Here is a 14307-nt window from a genome sequence, read left to right on the forward strand (position 1 = left end):
CTGTCACTGAAGACCGTAATGCTAACCTGTTCTTTCTTGTCTTTATAGGTGTTGCTGAAGACTGGATTCAGGATGGTAAGCCTTTTTCCTTAGGCCCAGGATCAGATGCAGAAGACACGATGAGCGTTCTGCTGCAGAGGATGCAGAATAACGCAAAGCAAGATTCATCCATCGGGTGTGGTTTAAATAGCCTCCTGTAGTGCTTAGGTGTCTCCTTCCACAGCCACGCCTAGGTAAGAAAAGAGTTCCTGCTTTCCAGAAGAGTTCCAGTGTTCTGAATCTAGGGAGTGGCTCCAGCCCCACCCAACAGGAAAAGTAGTTCCAAACAGAAGAGGATCAGAGGCTCAACTGGCAGGCAAGTAAGCAGCATGGTCTGCTGCAGGTAAGTCCACCCAAGCATTATGAGCCCGGCGCTTCCAGCGCTGGGACTGGGCATATTTATGAGCCTGGTGCCACTGGCGCCAGGACTGGGTCCAAAAGGTCCCAATTGGGACTGGTTGGCACTCGGAACCTGGGTTATGGATCTGCTTCCAAGGGAGTTGGGAAAACCCTGACCTTTTGGAAGCAGAGATCATGACACTGACAGACTCACTGGTAGGAGGACTGAGTAAAGAGGGCAAGGGTCCTTTAGCTCATAGCACCCAGTAAGGAGAAATTGAAAGTTGAGGGTCCTATGTTATACTTATACTATATTATTATTATATTAAGAATTTGTTGATTTTCCTAAGAGCATCATGACATATTCTTCCTGCTTCTAAGTGCATAATTAATCAATGTCAATATCATTAGCCACTTATTATACTCAATTTATTGACCTGGGGGAAGGGGTGGTGAAAGGCTAATTTGTCCCGACTGGGGTATCCAACCCATGACACATGATACCATCTTGCTGCCAAGGAAAGTGTGTTGCTCGTGAACTATCCTCCAGACTTATGCTATGTTACTTTATGTTTCGGGGATTATACTGCATACCACGGCCATTTGCATGGTTTATAGGTGCTTTGGGAGATCTGAAACAGCAGGGGAAGTGTTAGGTTAGAGCCAAAATTACCCTGAGCTCTGTGTGCAGGTCTGTTTGTAGGTTTCATTTGTCCAGTGCACAGAGACGTTTATCTGCAGAGTAGGCACTTGTGCATCTGGGGTGCTAGGATGCTTTGGCTAGAGGTGTGGCATGTACGTGGATAGCAGAGGTGTAGTTTAGTGTTGTTTGAAGTCTGGTGGGAGGGGTCTTTAGTGAGCTATGTGCGGGCAGCATAGTAGATTTGCATATAATACATTTTAGCATAGATGTCGAAGATTTAAGTGCAGACCATTAGCGGGGAGCACATTAGGTGGTTTAGAGCATCCCATAGGTTCATGCATATAGGATTGTGGGTATGGTCTCATGGTTAGTTAGGTATGTTAAAAAGCCAGGCCTTCACATTATTCCTGACAGTTAGGTGTTCCGGGTCTGTGTAGATTCCCTTTGCAAGGTGGTTTCAAAGATTCAATGTGGCTTTGATAATGCAGAACATACCTATCACGTATTGACATATGGCATAGTTTCTAGGAATATATCATTAGCGAATTTCAGTGTTCTTCTGGTTGGTAAGGAGGGATCTTTCTTGGATACATTTGGCTCCATCGAGGGTGATGCAGATGGATATGAAATTGACCATTTTCTTCACTGGTTAAACAGTTGCTTGACATTAAAGCTGGTGTTATTTTTCTCACCTGCCCGGTCTAAGACGTCTTGCCTTTGTGTCCAGGGTGTGATGAAGATTCATAGTAAGATAATCCAGCATGCTAAGGTGCGTGCAGTTTGCATAGTCATTTCTTGTTGATACAGTTGACATGGCGTTGATTGTGCTGTGCAGGAAGGTGAGGAAAGGCATATTCTGCCTTATCAAGCATAGATGGTAGAACAAATCCTTTATCAATACATTGATTTGTAGTTCTAAATTAAGTCCATTGTTCATAAGAATCCCAAGTTTCATTGAACACCTTTGAGGTTTGCTGGTATACATCCATTTCTGCTGCTTAGGGTGTAACTTGGATCTCCTGTCCTGGTGAGAGTGGCGACTGTATCTTCTTGGTATTCATTTAGTGTCATCTACATAATTGTATCAGGTGACTGTATTCATTTTAATGAGTCTCTTGTATATGTTTAAAAGTATAGGTGAAAGGCTTACTCATAGTGGTATGCAAAAGGATATGTTGCATGAGTTTAAACTGAAAAGGGAACATTACGCTACAATGGATAATATCCTTCATCATAGACTCTGCTGTCCATTATGAAGGATCTCATCCACTGTAGTGTAATAATGCAAAGTCCAGCTTCTTCCCACCTCTGGTTAACATTGTCGAATGTGTCTGTGATATCTAGGTATGAGGGCTAAGGTGATACCTGGCATCTGTGTTGATTTTAAGATCATTTAAAATGGCTAGAAGTGCATATTAGTTTCCGTTCGTTGGTTGGAAGACTACTTGTGCTTGGTTCAAGTGTTGTTGGACTCAGCATGTTCCTGGAATTGACTATAAACAACTCCCAAAGGATTGTAGCTGCCTCATAATACCTTAAATTCATGAGAAGCCCTACTGGGAGTCTGGGGATCCAGTAGCCTTCAACGCCCAATTCCAAGTGCAACTCAGGTGGTTGATAGTCAATGAGCCCTCTTAATTCCTAAACGTTTCTAAATATGGCCCACAGAGACCCCACTAAAGGTTGATGGCTAAAATATTGGTGCCCCTGTGGTGTCTGGGTAGCGTTGGCACAGGATTCTGAAGTGTCCCATTGAGCTGTTCATGTGGGTCGTGAAGGGAAGAGATGTTCTATAACATAAACATTTAGCATCGATGTAGCACCTATACCTCCTGCAGGTCAGTGTCCCATTTTCTGTCAAACAATTCTGTCGGTGTATGCTGCTACCACGCTGCAATATTCTGGCTGGTCTGTGGTGGAACAATTCATTATAGATTTCAAGACACATTGCTGTAATTCTATGAGAATTTAAACAATTGATGAGCTCACTTTTCATCTCTCCGCCATTGCTCATTGTTTTAAAAACTAGTTTAATGAACTCTAAAGCTTGCTAAATATACAATGTATTGCAGGTGGACAGCACTACTGACGTTGTCAAGACTGAAGTGTTCCTTCACTTAAAAGAAAATGTTAATAGAATATTAGATAATACTGGGTAGACATGCATATCAACAGTCACTTCTCTTGTGCTCTTACATACCCCTCACTTTGGTAGGTGGAGGCAGATTTCATGTAAATTGTCATGCAGTCGGTATTATGTATTTGGAGGATCTTTACAGAATGCAGGTGGCTTTTGATGTGACCCTCCTCTGTGGCCTATAACACAGAATTGTCCTCAGATTTGTGGGATAGTTTGTGGGGTGGAAACGAGGCTACTCCATGAACAGGAGATCCTGAATCTGAATCTCAGAATTGTCTCTATGGTGTAACCCCTTTTTAGTGTTCTCAATCTATAGATCTGAGATATTGAGGGTACACTACCTCCACTATTGAGCACATAGTGGATTCCAAGCTGATCCTTATCAGATTGCATTTGATGGGTTTAAATTTCCTCTACGTGACTGTCTTTTCCCAATGGAATTGTGTAGCTGGATGTCCAGCTTATCCGGTAATGCAAGGCTTTCTGCTTCTGTGGTACTACCCAATTTATTTATTTATTTATTCATAGCATTTCTTATATGCCCAAACCCCAAGGTATCATGGCGTAGGTTACATAGTTGCAGTATCAAACTTGTCTTGTTACAGAGGATAAAGAAAATACATGATTACAAGAGCTTACTTATCTGGTTACAGGGGCCGTTGAAGTGCAGAGGGCATGGTGAAACATTTGTTTACATACAGGCATAAAGCCCGGGTAGAGTGTGGTTACAGTTTGAACCCAGGCATTTCTGGATATGATTCAACAGGTTAGAATGTATTAAATAACCAAGTTTTAATCCGTTTCTTAAAACTGGGGTGGGAAGGCTCATTGCCGATGTTCAGAGGGAGCGAGTTCCAGATTCTTGGTGCTGCTACAGGGAAGCTGGTTCCCCCTGCCCTCGAATTCTTGAATCAAGGGATGATAAATGTGCGCTCAAACCAGATCTTAGTGGCCTAGTTGATGTTTTTCAGGTGAGACATTTATTGAGGTAGGTAGGTGCCTCTTGGGTGATACATTTGTGCATGATGGTGAGGGATTGATGTATTATTCTCGCTTGTATGGGTAACCAGTGCACTGGTCTGTGAGATATGGTCACTTTGTTTTATACCAAAGGCTGCTCTTGGGGCTTTGTTTTACGAAAGTTGCAATTTAGCTAAATTCTTCTTTGTTGTTCCTAGCAGGAGTATGTTGCAATAGTCCAACTTTGAGATTATAAGGGCTCTTGCTAGGGTGATACAGTTTTGCCGTGTGAGAAATTGTCGACAAAAGGGCAACAAGTTTAGCCATGTAGGTGGTAGAAGAGGCGAGAGCATTGATCCGTTTATTCATGGTAAAATTGGAGTCCAAGTACACAAAAAGCTTGTTGACCTGTTTTAATATTGGAATGGGAGTTCCGTCAATGATAATGGTGATATAGTCAGGGTGAAACATTTTCAGTTGAGCAGCGGAGCCTATCATGCGAATCTTAGTCTTTTTGCCATTCAGGCACAGACTGTTTGTGGCCATCCACTTTTGAATGAGGGAGTACATTTTATTGATGAGGGCAGCATCTTGCTCATGATCACCAGTGATTGGGAGGAGGTTGTGAGTATCATCTGCAAAATTAGTATATATAACTCTCATGGCACCTAATGCTGCAAATAAGAGTTTAGTATAGACATTGTATAATTTGGGGGAGAGGCACAAGCCTTGTGGTACTCCCAATGGTACTGGTATTAGTTCAGCCCCCTCATCGCCAATAGCTACTCTTGAAGTATGTTCTGCTAGGAACGATTTTACCCAAGCGGTTGCATCTGTTGAGAATTGGAAGTTTTTTGACAATGCATTACAGAGTCTGTCATGGTCCACCAGATCGAAAGCGGCGGACAAATCAAGTAAAAGGACAATACAATGTTTCCCACAGTCTCTTATGGAGTCCATCTGGTTTTTTAGATCTAATAGGGCTGTTTCTGAACTGTGTTTGGGATGAAGACCAGATTGTCTATCACCTAGCAGATGATTGTTGTCTAGATATGCTTGAACTTGGGAGCATGCGATTTTGTCAATTATTTTTAGTAAGAAGGGAACCGTGGTTATGGGTCCATAATTGGTGGTTATAGTAGGATCCAGGGTTGTTTTTTCAGAATAGGAGTGACCCATGCTTCTTTAATATTTGCGGGGATTGAGTTAGTGGTGAAGGAGGTATTTATGAAATTGGTAATGATGGGTGTTAGAGTGGGGGTGCAGAGTTTGACAAATTTTGCGGGGAAGCTATCCCATTTGGTAATTGGAGAGTCTCAGAGAAACAATAGTATTGAGGACTTGGTCTTGAGAGACAGTGGTAAAACTGATCTGGGTGAGTGTGGTCTCATCGTTGGCAATGGAGACAAGGGTGTCCGCATTATTGTTGGGCAGTAGTTTTCCTTTCGCTAGTATTTTCTCTTGAAGAGAATAGATTTTGGAGGCTAGGGCGTTCTGGATGGTGGTACACCAGGCTTTGCTAGAGTTAATGGGGATGGAAGATGGCATGGGTGCTTTCAATTCTCTGTTAATGGTAAATAGTTATTTGCTATTGGAGGCAGCAATGTTTATAAGCATGTTCAGGGAGTTTGATTTATGGGTTATTACTGCAAGTTTGTAATTTTTGGTTGCTGCCTGGAGATCACTGTTGGCCTCTACGATGGGGTTCCTTTTCGTAAGGTGCTCTAATGCTCCTTTATTTCGTTGAAGGACAATATGTTCTTTATTGAACCAGAAGTTGCTTAGTTTGGTAGTGCTAGGGATTTTGGATTTAAGTGGAGCTACTTCATTAATAGTTGCTTTCAGGCAGGTATGGTAGATAAGGGAGATGCTATCTGGGTTGGTGTTTCTTATGGACTGTGTCTCAAGTGCTTTGGGCAGAATGGGGACATGGTTTTCTGGTGTGAGCTTACAAGTGTTTCTCACCATGATGGGTTTGGGCGATGGAAGGGGTGCCTCTTGGGCTTTCGGTGTTGGTCTGTTGAAACAAACTAAATGGTGGTCTGACCAAGTGATTTCAGACATGCGTTCCAAAGATAGATTGATATTTAAGGTTAAATTTTAGTCTAGGATTCTACATTTGGCATGGGTGGGGGCATTTACAATTTGTGTGAACTGTATTTCTTGTAATGCTACATGAAATTCTGTGACTTTGTGGTCCAGAGGGTCATTGAATCCAAGATTAATGTCTCCTAGGATGATGAATTTGGTGTTGGGCTTAAGGAGGGGGATGATAAGTAAGGGGATGTCTGCTTGGGGGTGGTTGGCATCGTTGGGTGCTCTGTAAATGATGAGGAAGTTAATAGTTGTTTTAATGTCAGTGGTGAGTTTGAGAAAGGAGCTCATAGCCGTCAATTGAATCTGTTTTACAAGATCTAAACTGCAGTGAGGTTTTTGCGATAATAGCTACTCCTCCTCTCGTGGCATCTTACCGGTCGACCCTCAGAAAGGTATATTCAGGAGGGATGGCTAGTGTCAATAGGGGACCGGATGCTGGATGAGGCCAGGTTTCAGTCACGACTATGTAGTCTAGTTGTTGCTCCAAGATGAGGTCATGAGTGTTGATGGCATGCACTCCTAGAGAATTAACATTTAATACTGAATCTTTGTGGAGCAAATTAGGTTGAGGGGAGGTGAGGTGGAGTTGGGGAGTGTGGCGGTGTGGGCGGTGTCGAGTGGCTGCGCCTTGGACTGGGAGTTATGGTGATTGCACAGTCTTAAGGCTGTGGCAGGGTTCTTCGTATTGGTCTGTGGCTTATGCCTCTGGGATATATTATAGTTGCATGAGGTTGGGGAGGACAGGAGTGTTCTGCTCTGAGTCTGCTTGGGTGTAAGAGGCTGGTGGTTTCATGTAGAAAGTCTTAACCACCTGTAGTCCCCAGAATGGGTCTGGTGGTGGCGGGAGTATGAGCGAGTGTTCTTGCACTGAGGCGTTTACATTGTGACACTCCTATGCATGGGAAGGACGTTCTAGGAGCTGTGGAGGAGCTAGCGCAAAGCGCTTTACTGATAGGATTGGCGGAGTACAGGGGTTCTGTTGCTCCTATGTGCTTGGAGGTTTGAATGGTGAAGGGGGGCTGGTCTACTTTAAGAGGAAAGGCAGCTGCTTTGGGAAGAAAGGGAGTTGGCAGGGGATTGGGTGGTATCTAGAACAACCAATAGGAGCCAGGCCTGTACCCTGCTGAATGTAGGCTCCTGCCGAGCAGTGCCTTGTGTTGGCAGAGTTACTGTCCTGGGAGAGGATCATGGCCATTGAATGCTCGGGGGAAGGTTTATTAAGGTCTCAGCGGTTTGGGTGTCTTCGCTTGGGAGTTCCTGGAAATGGATGATATGGATCATACAAATTCACGCACTCAGTACAGCGAGGGGTTATTACAATTAGTATCCGCTGGATTGGTATTGTGAAGACCACTACTAACAATAGGGGGGAGGACACTGGCGAGGCAGATTGACCAATTCACCAGTTGCAGTTGGTTACACAAGACATTGCTAGCTAGTATCTAATTGTAGCATAGGCATTAGTAACAGTGAAATTTAACAGGGTATACTGTTAAAGCAAAGACAATAGGAGCAGGTAGTATTTACTGAATATACGTTTGATCGTGTGCTATTTGTCACATTTGGCACTATGAAATGCTAGTATGGACACAAACAATGTATTGCTAGTATGGGTATATGAAGTTGTGGCTATTGTCTAAATGTAGCATTGGCATTAATACCAAGATAACATTTGACAGAGTATATGGTTTAAACAATGATAATAGAAGCAAGGTAATAATTAGCACAGTATGCTCTTGAACATTTGCTATTTGTCACCTTTGGCACTATCCAATGTTGGCGATGTGGTTTAACAGCTGAACCCTTAGGGGATCTTAGAGATAGCAGGAGACAATGAGCAAAGTAAAGTAGGGCAAAACGAAGTGGGGGAAATCATTGTTACAGTCATCCAAATACGTGTCATGCTATCATTGGCAGGGTGAAGGACAAATAGTCTCCGGCATCAGCATTTATGAAAAGCAATTGTGTAGTCTCACAAAGGCAGGCTGGTTGTTGGCTGGTTAACATGCTAGCATTGAGCAGGAGGGAAAGCTTTCGGTGGCTCTGTCGTTAATCTAGGGATTTGGTGGAAGATGAATATCGCTAAATCCAATTAAGTCGTTTTCCTGCCAGCGCTAGGTGGAGGGAGGTTGCAGCCTCTATTTAGCGGATTGACCCTTCAGGTGAAATATGGCAGATTGGCTAGGATTATGAGGCAGATTGGGTGTAGAGTGCAGCTAGGTAGGAGATATGGAGCTTGGCTAGGAAAGCCATGCACTGAGATGGAATTGGAGCGCATCAAAGGTTCTCAGTACAATATGTTGGTCATGGCAGGAAATACAAAAGTGAAGTTGCGTGCCATTGCACTTACCAAGAGAGCTGTGTGTGGGACTGTCCCCTCACACTGCATTAGTAGTGTGGTGGAAGCTGCTACCATTTGATCACTGGTGGCATGTGGCTCACTGGGGTTGGGTATGACACTGCACCAGGAATTGGGCGAGGGTGTGCATAATAACATGCCCTGTGGCTCTGGTGGCACAGACAGGCACAAACAGGGCCTTAAAATATGTGCCTTTGGATGGTGGGCCAGCTTCCGCCTATCGGCCAACAAAGTGGGCTGATGTAGGGGAACTGGCCTATCAGCTGTTGCAGAACACAATTCAGAGCATCTCACAGCAAGATGTGAACAGTGGATCCATTTAGGAATGGTGGAGGGAAATTTGTTTGCATCAGGAATGGTTTAGCACAATGGATCAACTCCACTTCAAATCACATTGTGGCTTCCAATATTAAGCGGATATATGACCAGTTCAAAGGCACAATTACAAACAATACCTAATCAGGTTATTATTGGCAGAGTCATCCCCACAACCAAGTACTGTACCACATTGAGGTGAAGCTCATTCTCTCCATCTATTCATTAACACATGTTTGTAATCACCCTCCCCTTCATTTTCCAGTAGGAAGGCCCAGCACTGACCTACCCCAGCACAGCCTGCAAAGTCAGTTTTCTCATATCTGCTGCCCTTTGAACCATTGGCAAATATAACATTTGTAGACAAGGATGGAAGAAGATAAAATGGCGGTCTTAGAGAAAGGGACAAACAAGGATCTTTCATTATTGGATGCTTAGGTTTGATATTCATATTCTATCAATGCTTTTGGATACAGAAAGAGGTGAAGTGTGATCACCTTCAAGGTTCCTTCCACAGGAGGCCAGACTTGACAACCTTGGCCACACTGAGGCTTCAAAGTAAAAGGTAGGTAAAGGGTTTAAAAACACAAACAACAGAAGGAAAAGTATAATCTTACTTTACCTAGCTTGCACTCAGTCTCTTCTTCCGACCAAGTTCCATTCAACTGGCACGTCCTTACTCGTGGACCAAACATGATGAAGCCACTGTTGCAGGTGAACATGACATCAGAGTTAAAGAGGTAGGATGTCCCTTCCTTTGTTCCATTCTCCGGAGGGCCCAGCCAGCCGCAGGATACCACTAAGGCCAGGATGGGAGGTGTGGTTAGATAAGCAATTGTCTAGGATCCTTTGAAATCAGTTTACAGTAAGTTATACGTCCATCAATATCCAGAAAAAAAGCAGTCCCCAACATGGATACAGCATTCTTCCCCCAATATTAAATGTCCTCCAACAGAAGAATATCTTACACGCAAACTGCACGCATGGAAAACCAAAGCTGAGCATCAAGCTTCCGAGAGAAAGAATCCAACCTCACTACAAAAGGTTTTTGTCTTCAGCAATTAGTATCTTCTCTTCCAGGAAAAAACAATGAACATTTCAGAAATGAATCCCCAGTTGCAGCAATTAGGAGGTCAATCCAGGAATACATGACTCCCGCCAATGATACAGTTCTCCTGCTCCACCCAATATGAATTCCCCTTCCAGTGACACTGTATTCTCCCTCAAGTAATAAATGACTCGCGCTCAAGGGATTATTAAATGCCCATCCAGGGATAAAGGACCCCCTCTCCAGTCAAAATGGACTCTAACATGAGAAATGAGGGTCTTCACTTGAAGCCATAAACACATGGCTACATCCTGAGGAATAAAGGACTACCACTCCAGGTCTTAAGGGCTTCCCAACCAGGATGTGTGACTCCCAGTGAAGGAGTTAAGGTCACTTGCTACAGATATTAAGAGCTCCTCGCCCATGGAGTAAGATTTCCTCTGGCTGGATGAATAGCTCCCCTACAATGAATAAATGGTGCCATATTTAGAATTAAAGGTACACCCATGAAGGGATCCATGATACCAATATTCACATTCAGTCCACATTCCATCAACTCAGACCTCCATCTTCAGAGTCACGTGACACTCACCATAGGGGGGAAAAATCCATTTCAGATATCAAAACATTTCTCAATGAAAAAGGATCTTGGTTTGGGATTGAAATAGACTCTATCCATGATTTAAATGTCACTCCCTACAAGACCAAAGGACCCCCCTTCCAGGAACATGCATCTGTTTTAGGCTGCCTTAGATTCAGAAAAATATCTCAGGGGCTATGTAAGCTAATGTGTTTTCAGATATGTTACATTGGGTTCAGAAAGGCACTCTCCATTTGAGCCTGGCTATCAGATCTCTGGCTTCTCAATAACAAACCTAACTTTGAACTAGTGAGATTTTGAGCTCTGCATCAGCAGTGGGCTTTTAGCAGCTCTCAGGTGCAGGGGGCATTGGAGTGTAAAAGCATCATCCCCCAGTGCAGATCATTTTTAAGGTTTTTCTTTGTAACCATGTATGAAAGTCAGAGTGGGAAGTGGGAGTTGCTTGTAGTTGACCCTAAGTTGTTTCATAAATGATAGTGCAGATGCATGGATAATATAATATGTCATTAGGTAGGTTGGGTTCTATGAAGAAAAAAAAAATCTGAAAGCCACACCAAAAAAGGTTGTTTTTTATGTCTGATTTGAAGCAGCCTTCAGAGGGTGGGTTTTTGCCACCATTGTGGGATTTTAGCCGCTAATCCATCAAACATCACCCCAGCATAATTCATTGGGGGTCTAACTCCCCAGAACCCCTTGTAAGCCTCATCTTTACCGAACCCCTCCCCCTTACCACAGCTACTTAAGAAATCCCACCACTGCAGCATTCACCCCCAGTCCCTGCACACCCTATTGAGAGGGTCTTCGGTATTTAGTCCTTTTGATACCTGTACGAAGGTACGTGGTCAAAAGACCAAATGCCATAGGTTTTGATAACAACGAGATTGGACCCCATCAGTGTTTATCGGGATCTTGTTGTTGATTCCAATCTCTTAGCCTTTGAAGCAGTTGTAGCTGTGTTGTTTGGAATAGGGGCATCCAAAGTTAAAATTATGCAGTTGTATTTGGGCAGAATTAATATTGTTCATTTCATAAAATTGCTGCCACTGCGCCTGGAATTGGGGATAAACTGAGCGGTATAAGAGGACAAAATAGAAGCATTGCTTTACTGGCGTAAGGTATAGACATGTAGGTGCTTACATTTTTATCAGAAAGCACTGGAGGATGGGTTGTCATAAAACGGCGCTAAGAATCCTCTCTGGGTACGGTATGTCTGAGATTTAGCTGTAAAATTACATTTAAACATAATTGAACTGCCCATAAATGCACAGACATATTCAGGGGGAATTCTAAGTTCCAAACCCTAAATCAAACAGATAACAGGAGTGGAATTACACCTCTAGAGTGCTGGAGACTAAAAGTACCCGTTTGATTTCAAGCATTCTCAAGATTAAAACTCACTTAGGTCTTGAAAAATACATGGACAACATAGAGCAAGAAGAAGCGAAAGCACTGTGTTTGAAGCTTTGATTGGGCACTTTACTTCCAGCGGTTTTTACAGCCACCTGGCAAGCAGGGAACTCTGATAAATGTAAACATTGTCAAAGCACCAGGGAAGAGTCAACCCATTTTTTTTTATTTTGTGTGTCTGCTCTATTCAAATTTGAGGAGAAAATGGTTCATTACGATTTTTAGCATTATCTATATAAAAACTGTGCGGCAAGCTTTATTCTGCATTTTTCAGACCCAAGACAAACCAACATTATGGGGACTTCATCAGTATGTCACCAGAAGTGTGCCGTAAGTGTTTGGCTGCTTGGCTTCACACTCCGGAGCTTCTTTCCTCCTGTTGATAGTGCCGTCCTTCAAGAAGAAGTCAGCTCGACCTTTAATGCGGCGAACCTGCATTTACTGATTCGCAACATCTTCTTTGCTGGGTTGGCTCCGCCTTTGTTATTCCCAGCTTTCCTACAACTGTGCGATGTACGTGCACCCGCGCGCACCCGAAGTGTGGCGTAAGTGTTTGGCTGCTTGGCTGCAAACTCCGGATCTTCTTTCCTCCTGTTTATAGTGCCGTCCTGAAGAAGTCAGCTCGACCGTTAATGCAGCGAAACTGCAAGTAATTACTGGATTCCTACTTCTTATTAAATCTTAAGAGGACTTCCAAGTTTCACTTGGACTTTGTTTGGACTTTGGCTAATTGTTTGGACTTCTTTAGCCTTCCCGACCACACTAATAAATTCTTTGTTTTGAATTTACAGCGTCTTCTTTGCTGGGTTGGCTCCGCCTTTATTCTTCCCAGCTTTCCTACAACTGAGTGGTGCATGCGCACCCGAAGTGTGCCCTAAGTCTTTGGCTGCTTGGCTGTCCGGGTGTGTGGCGGGTGTAGGGGGCACAGCACCATTTATATGTAAAGGTGTTCTTTGTGCTCTACCATTTGCTTCTAATGCCACCTCAAATATAAGAGGGTATTCCAAAAGACGGCCACGATGGCCCTTTAAAGGGTGCACGTCTGGCTGCTGAATTTGGTTTACGTTACATCTAGGCGAGTAAGGCGGTGAATGAAAAATAATGATTTAAATCACTTGGTGCTGTGTAATGCTGTGTAATGTTCAGAATTATTTGAATAACATTATTCTAAAGTCTGTGGATTACATTTTTTGTGCTCTCTGTCAATTCCATCTTTGGAAAAGCACCACTCTCCCACTCTTCGGGCGTGCATTTTCTATATTTTGTAACCTTGCTTTTGTGCGACTGAATATAGAGAGCTGGGACCAGAATATTGGCACTCAAGTCTGTTTCACGCAGCAATTAGTAGCATTTGGTATAGCAATTGCAATCCAGACCATGAGTCTAAACTGTGATATGTGAAAAGGTTGTTTGATCAAAATCTGGTCAAACTCAGTCTGTCCTTTATCCTGAACTGTGAGGAGCAATTGAGCTTGCATCCATTTGCAAATCCAGAGTTTCATGAGGTTGTTATGATCATCCCTTCATCATTTTTATATTTGGATGGGTCTCATATTGTGTGAATGTTACTAGGGTATGCAATCTGATATAATTGCTTTTCCATGAGGATAGTGAAGTGGCCCTTGAATTAAAAGAAAATCCACCCAATCTAGCAATCACTGCTGACCCAGCTATGACTGCTGTTGTGTCTAACCTGGATACTCTAGGAGAGGAGGAGGTCACATGTAAAAGGGACGGGGGTGTTTTTGCTACTGATACTATTACATCAACAAGGAAGACAAAGGGCAAACCCAAAAGTCTAAAGGGGAAACTGTAAGTAACACTACCAAAACAGACCGATAATCGGACAAAAAGTAGTCTCCTTAACTTTTCCCCCCAAAAATCGGTGACTGACCTAACAGTGAACCCTACTCAACTACGCCATTGTCTGCGGCAATTATAAAATATACCATTGAGACACATTGTAAAAATTCTGGAAAAGTCAGATTGGCCAGTGTACTAGGGCACTTATTGGGAGACGAAATGGGAGGGATCAAGACCATCCCTTCTTTGAAACATGTAAATTATAGAGGCCTTTCCCCAGATTCACACTCTTGGATTTCTGGGGATAGAAACTGTTTGCAATCTAATGGATTAGGGGCCGAAAAACATCTGAAGGTTTGCCTGTGAATTATACTGTGATGAGCGGAACTGGGTTCTCGAGGGAGACAAAAAAACTGGTGATTGACCTAACAGAGAACCCTATAGGCTTTACAGCGCCAATGTCCGAGGTGAATTTAAAAGGTAGTATCCAGGCACACTGTAAAGATGTTGAAATAATCAGACTGGTCAGTGCACTTGGTCACTCGTTGCGTGACAA

General features: G+C 43.2%; 1 protein-coding gene across 2 annotated transcripts in view; it reads right to left on the reverse strand.

The window, feature by feature from the left end:
* LOC138492163 (uncharacterized) overlaps positions 1-14307 on the reverse strand; it is a 1449912-nt gene that overhangs the window by 813005 nt on the left and 622600 nt on the right. For both annotated transcript variants that reach the window (XM_069619172.1, XM_069619173.1), the window contains exon 13: positions 9515-9691. In XM_069619172.1, the coding sequence (XP_069475273.1) occupies positions 9515-9691 (177 nt within the window). The remainder of the gene's footprint in view (positions 1-9514; positions 9692-14307) is intronic.

This window comes from Ambystoma mexicanum, chromosome 10 (genome assembly GCF_040938575.1).
Source record: "Ambystoma mexicanum isolate Mex_15411 chromosome 10, UKY_AmexF1_1, whole genome shotgun sequence".
Lineage (NCBI taxonomy): Eukaryota > Metazoa > Chordata > Amphibia > Caudata > Ambystomatidae > Ambystoma > Ambystoma mexicanum.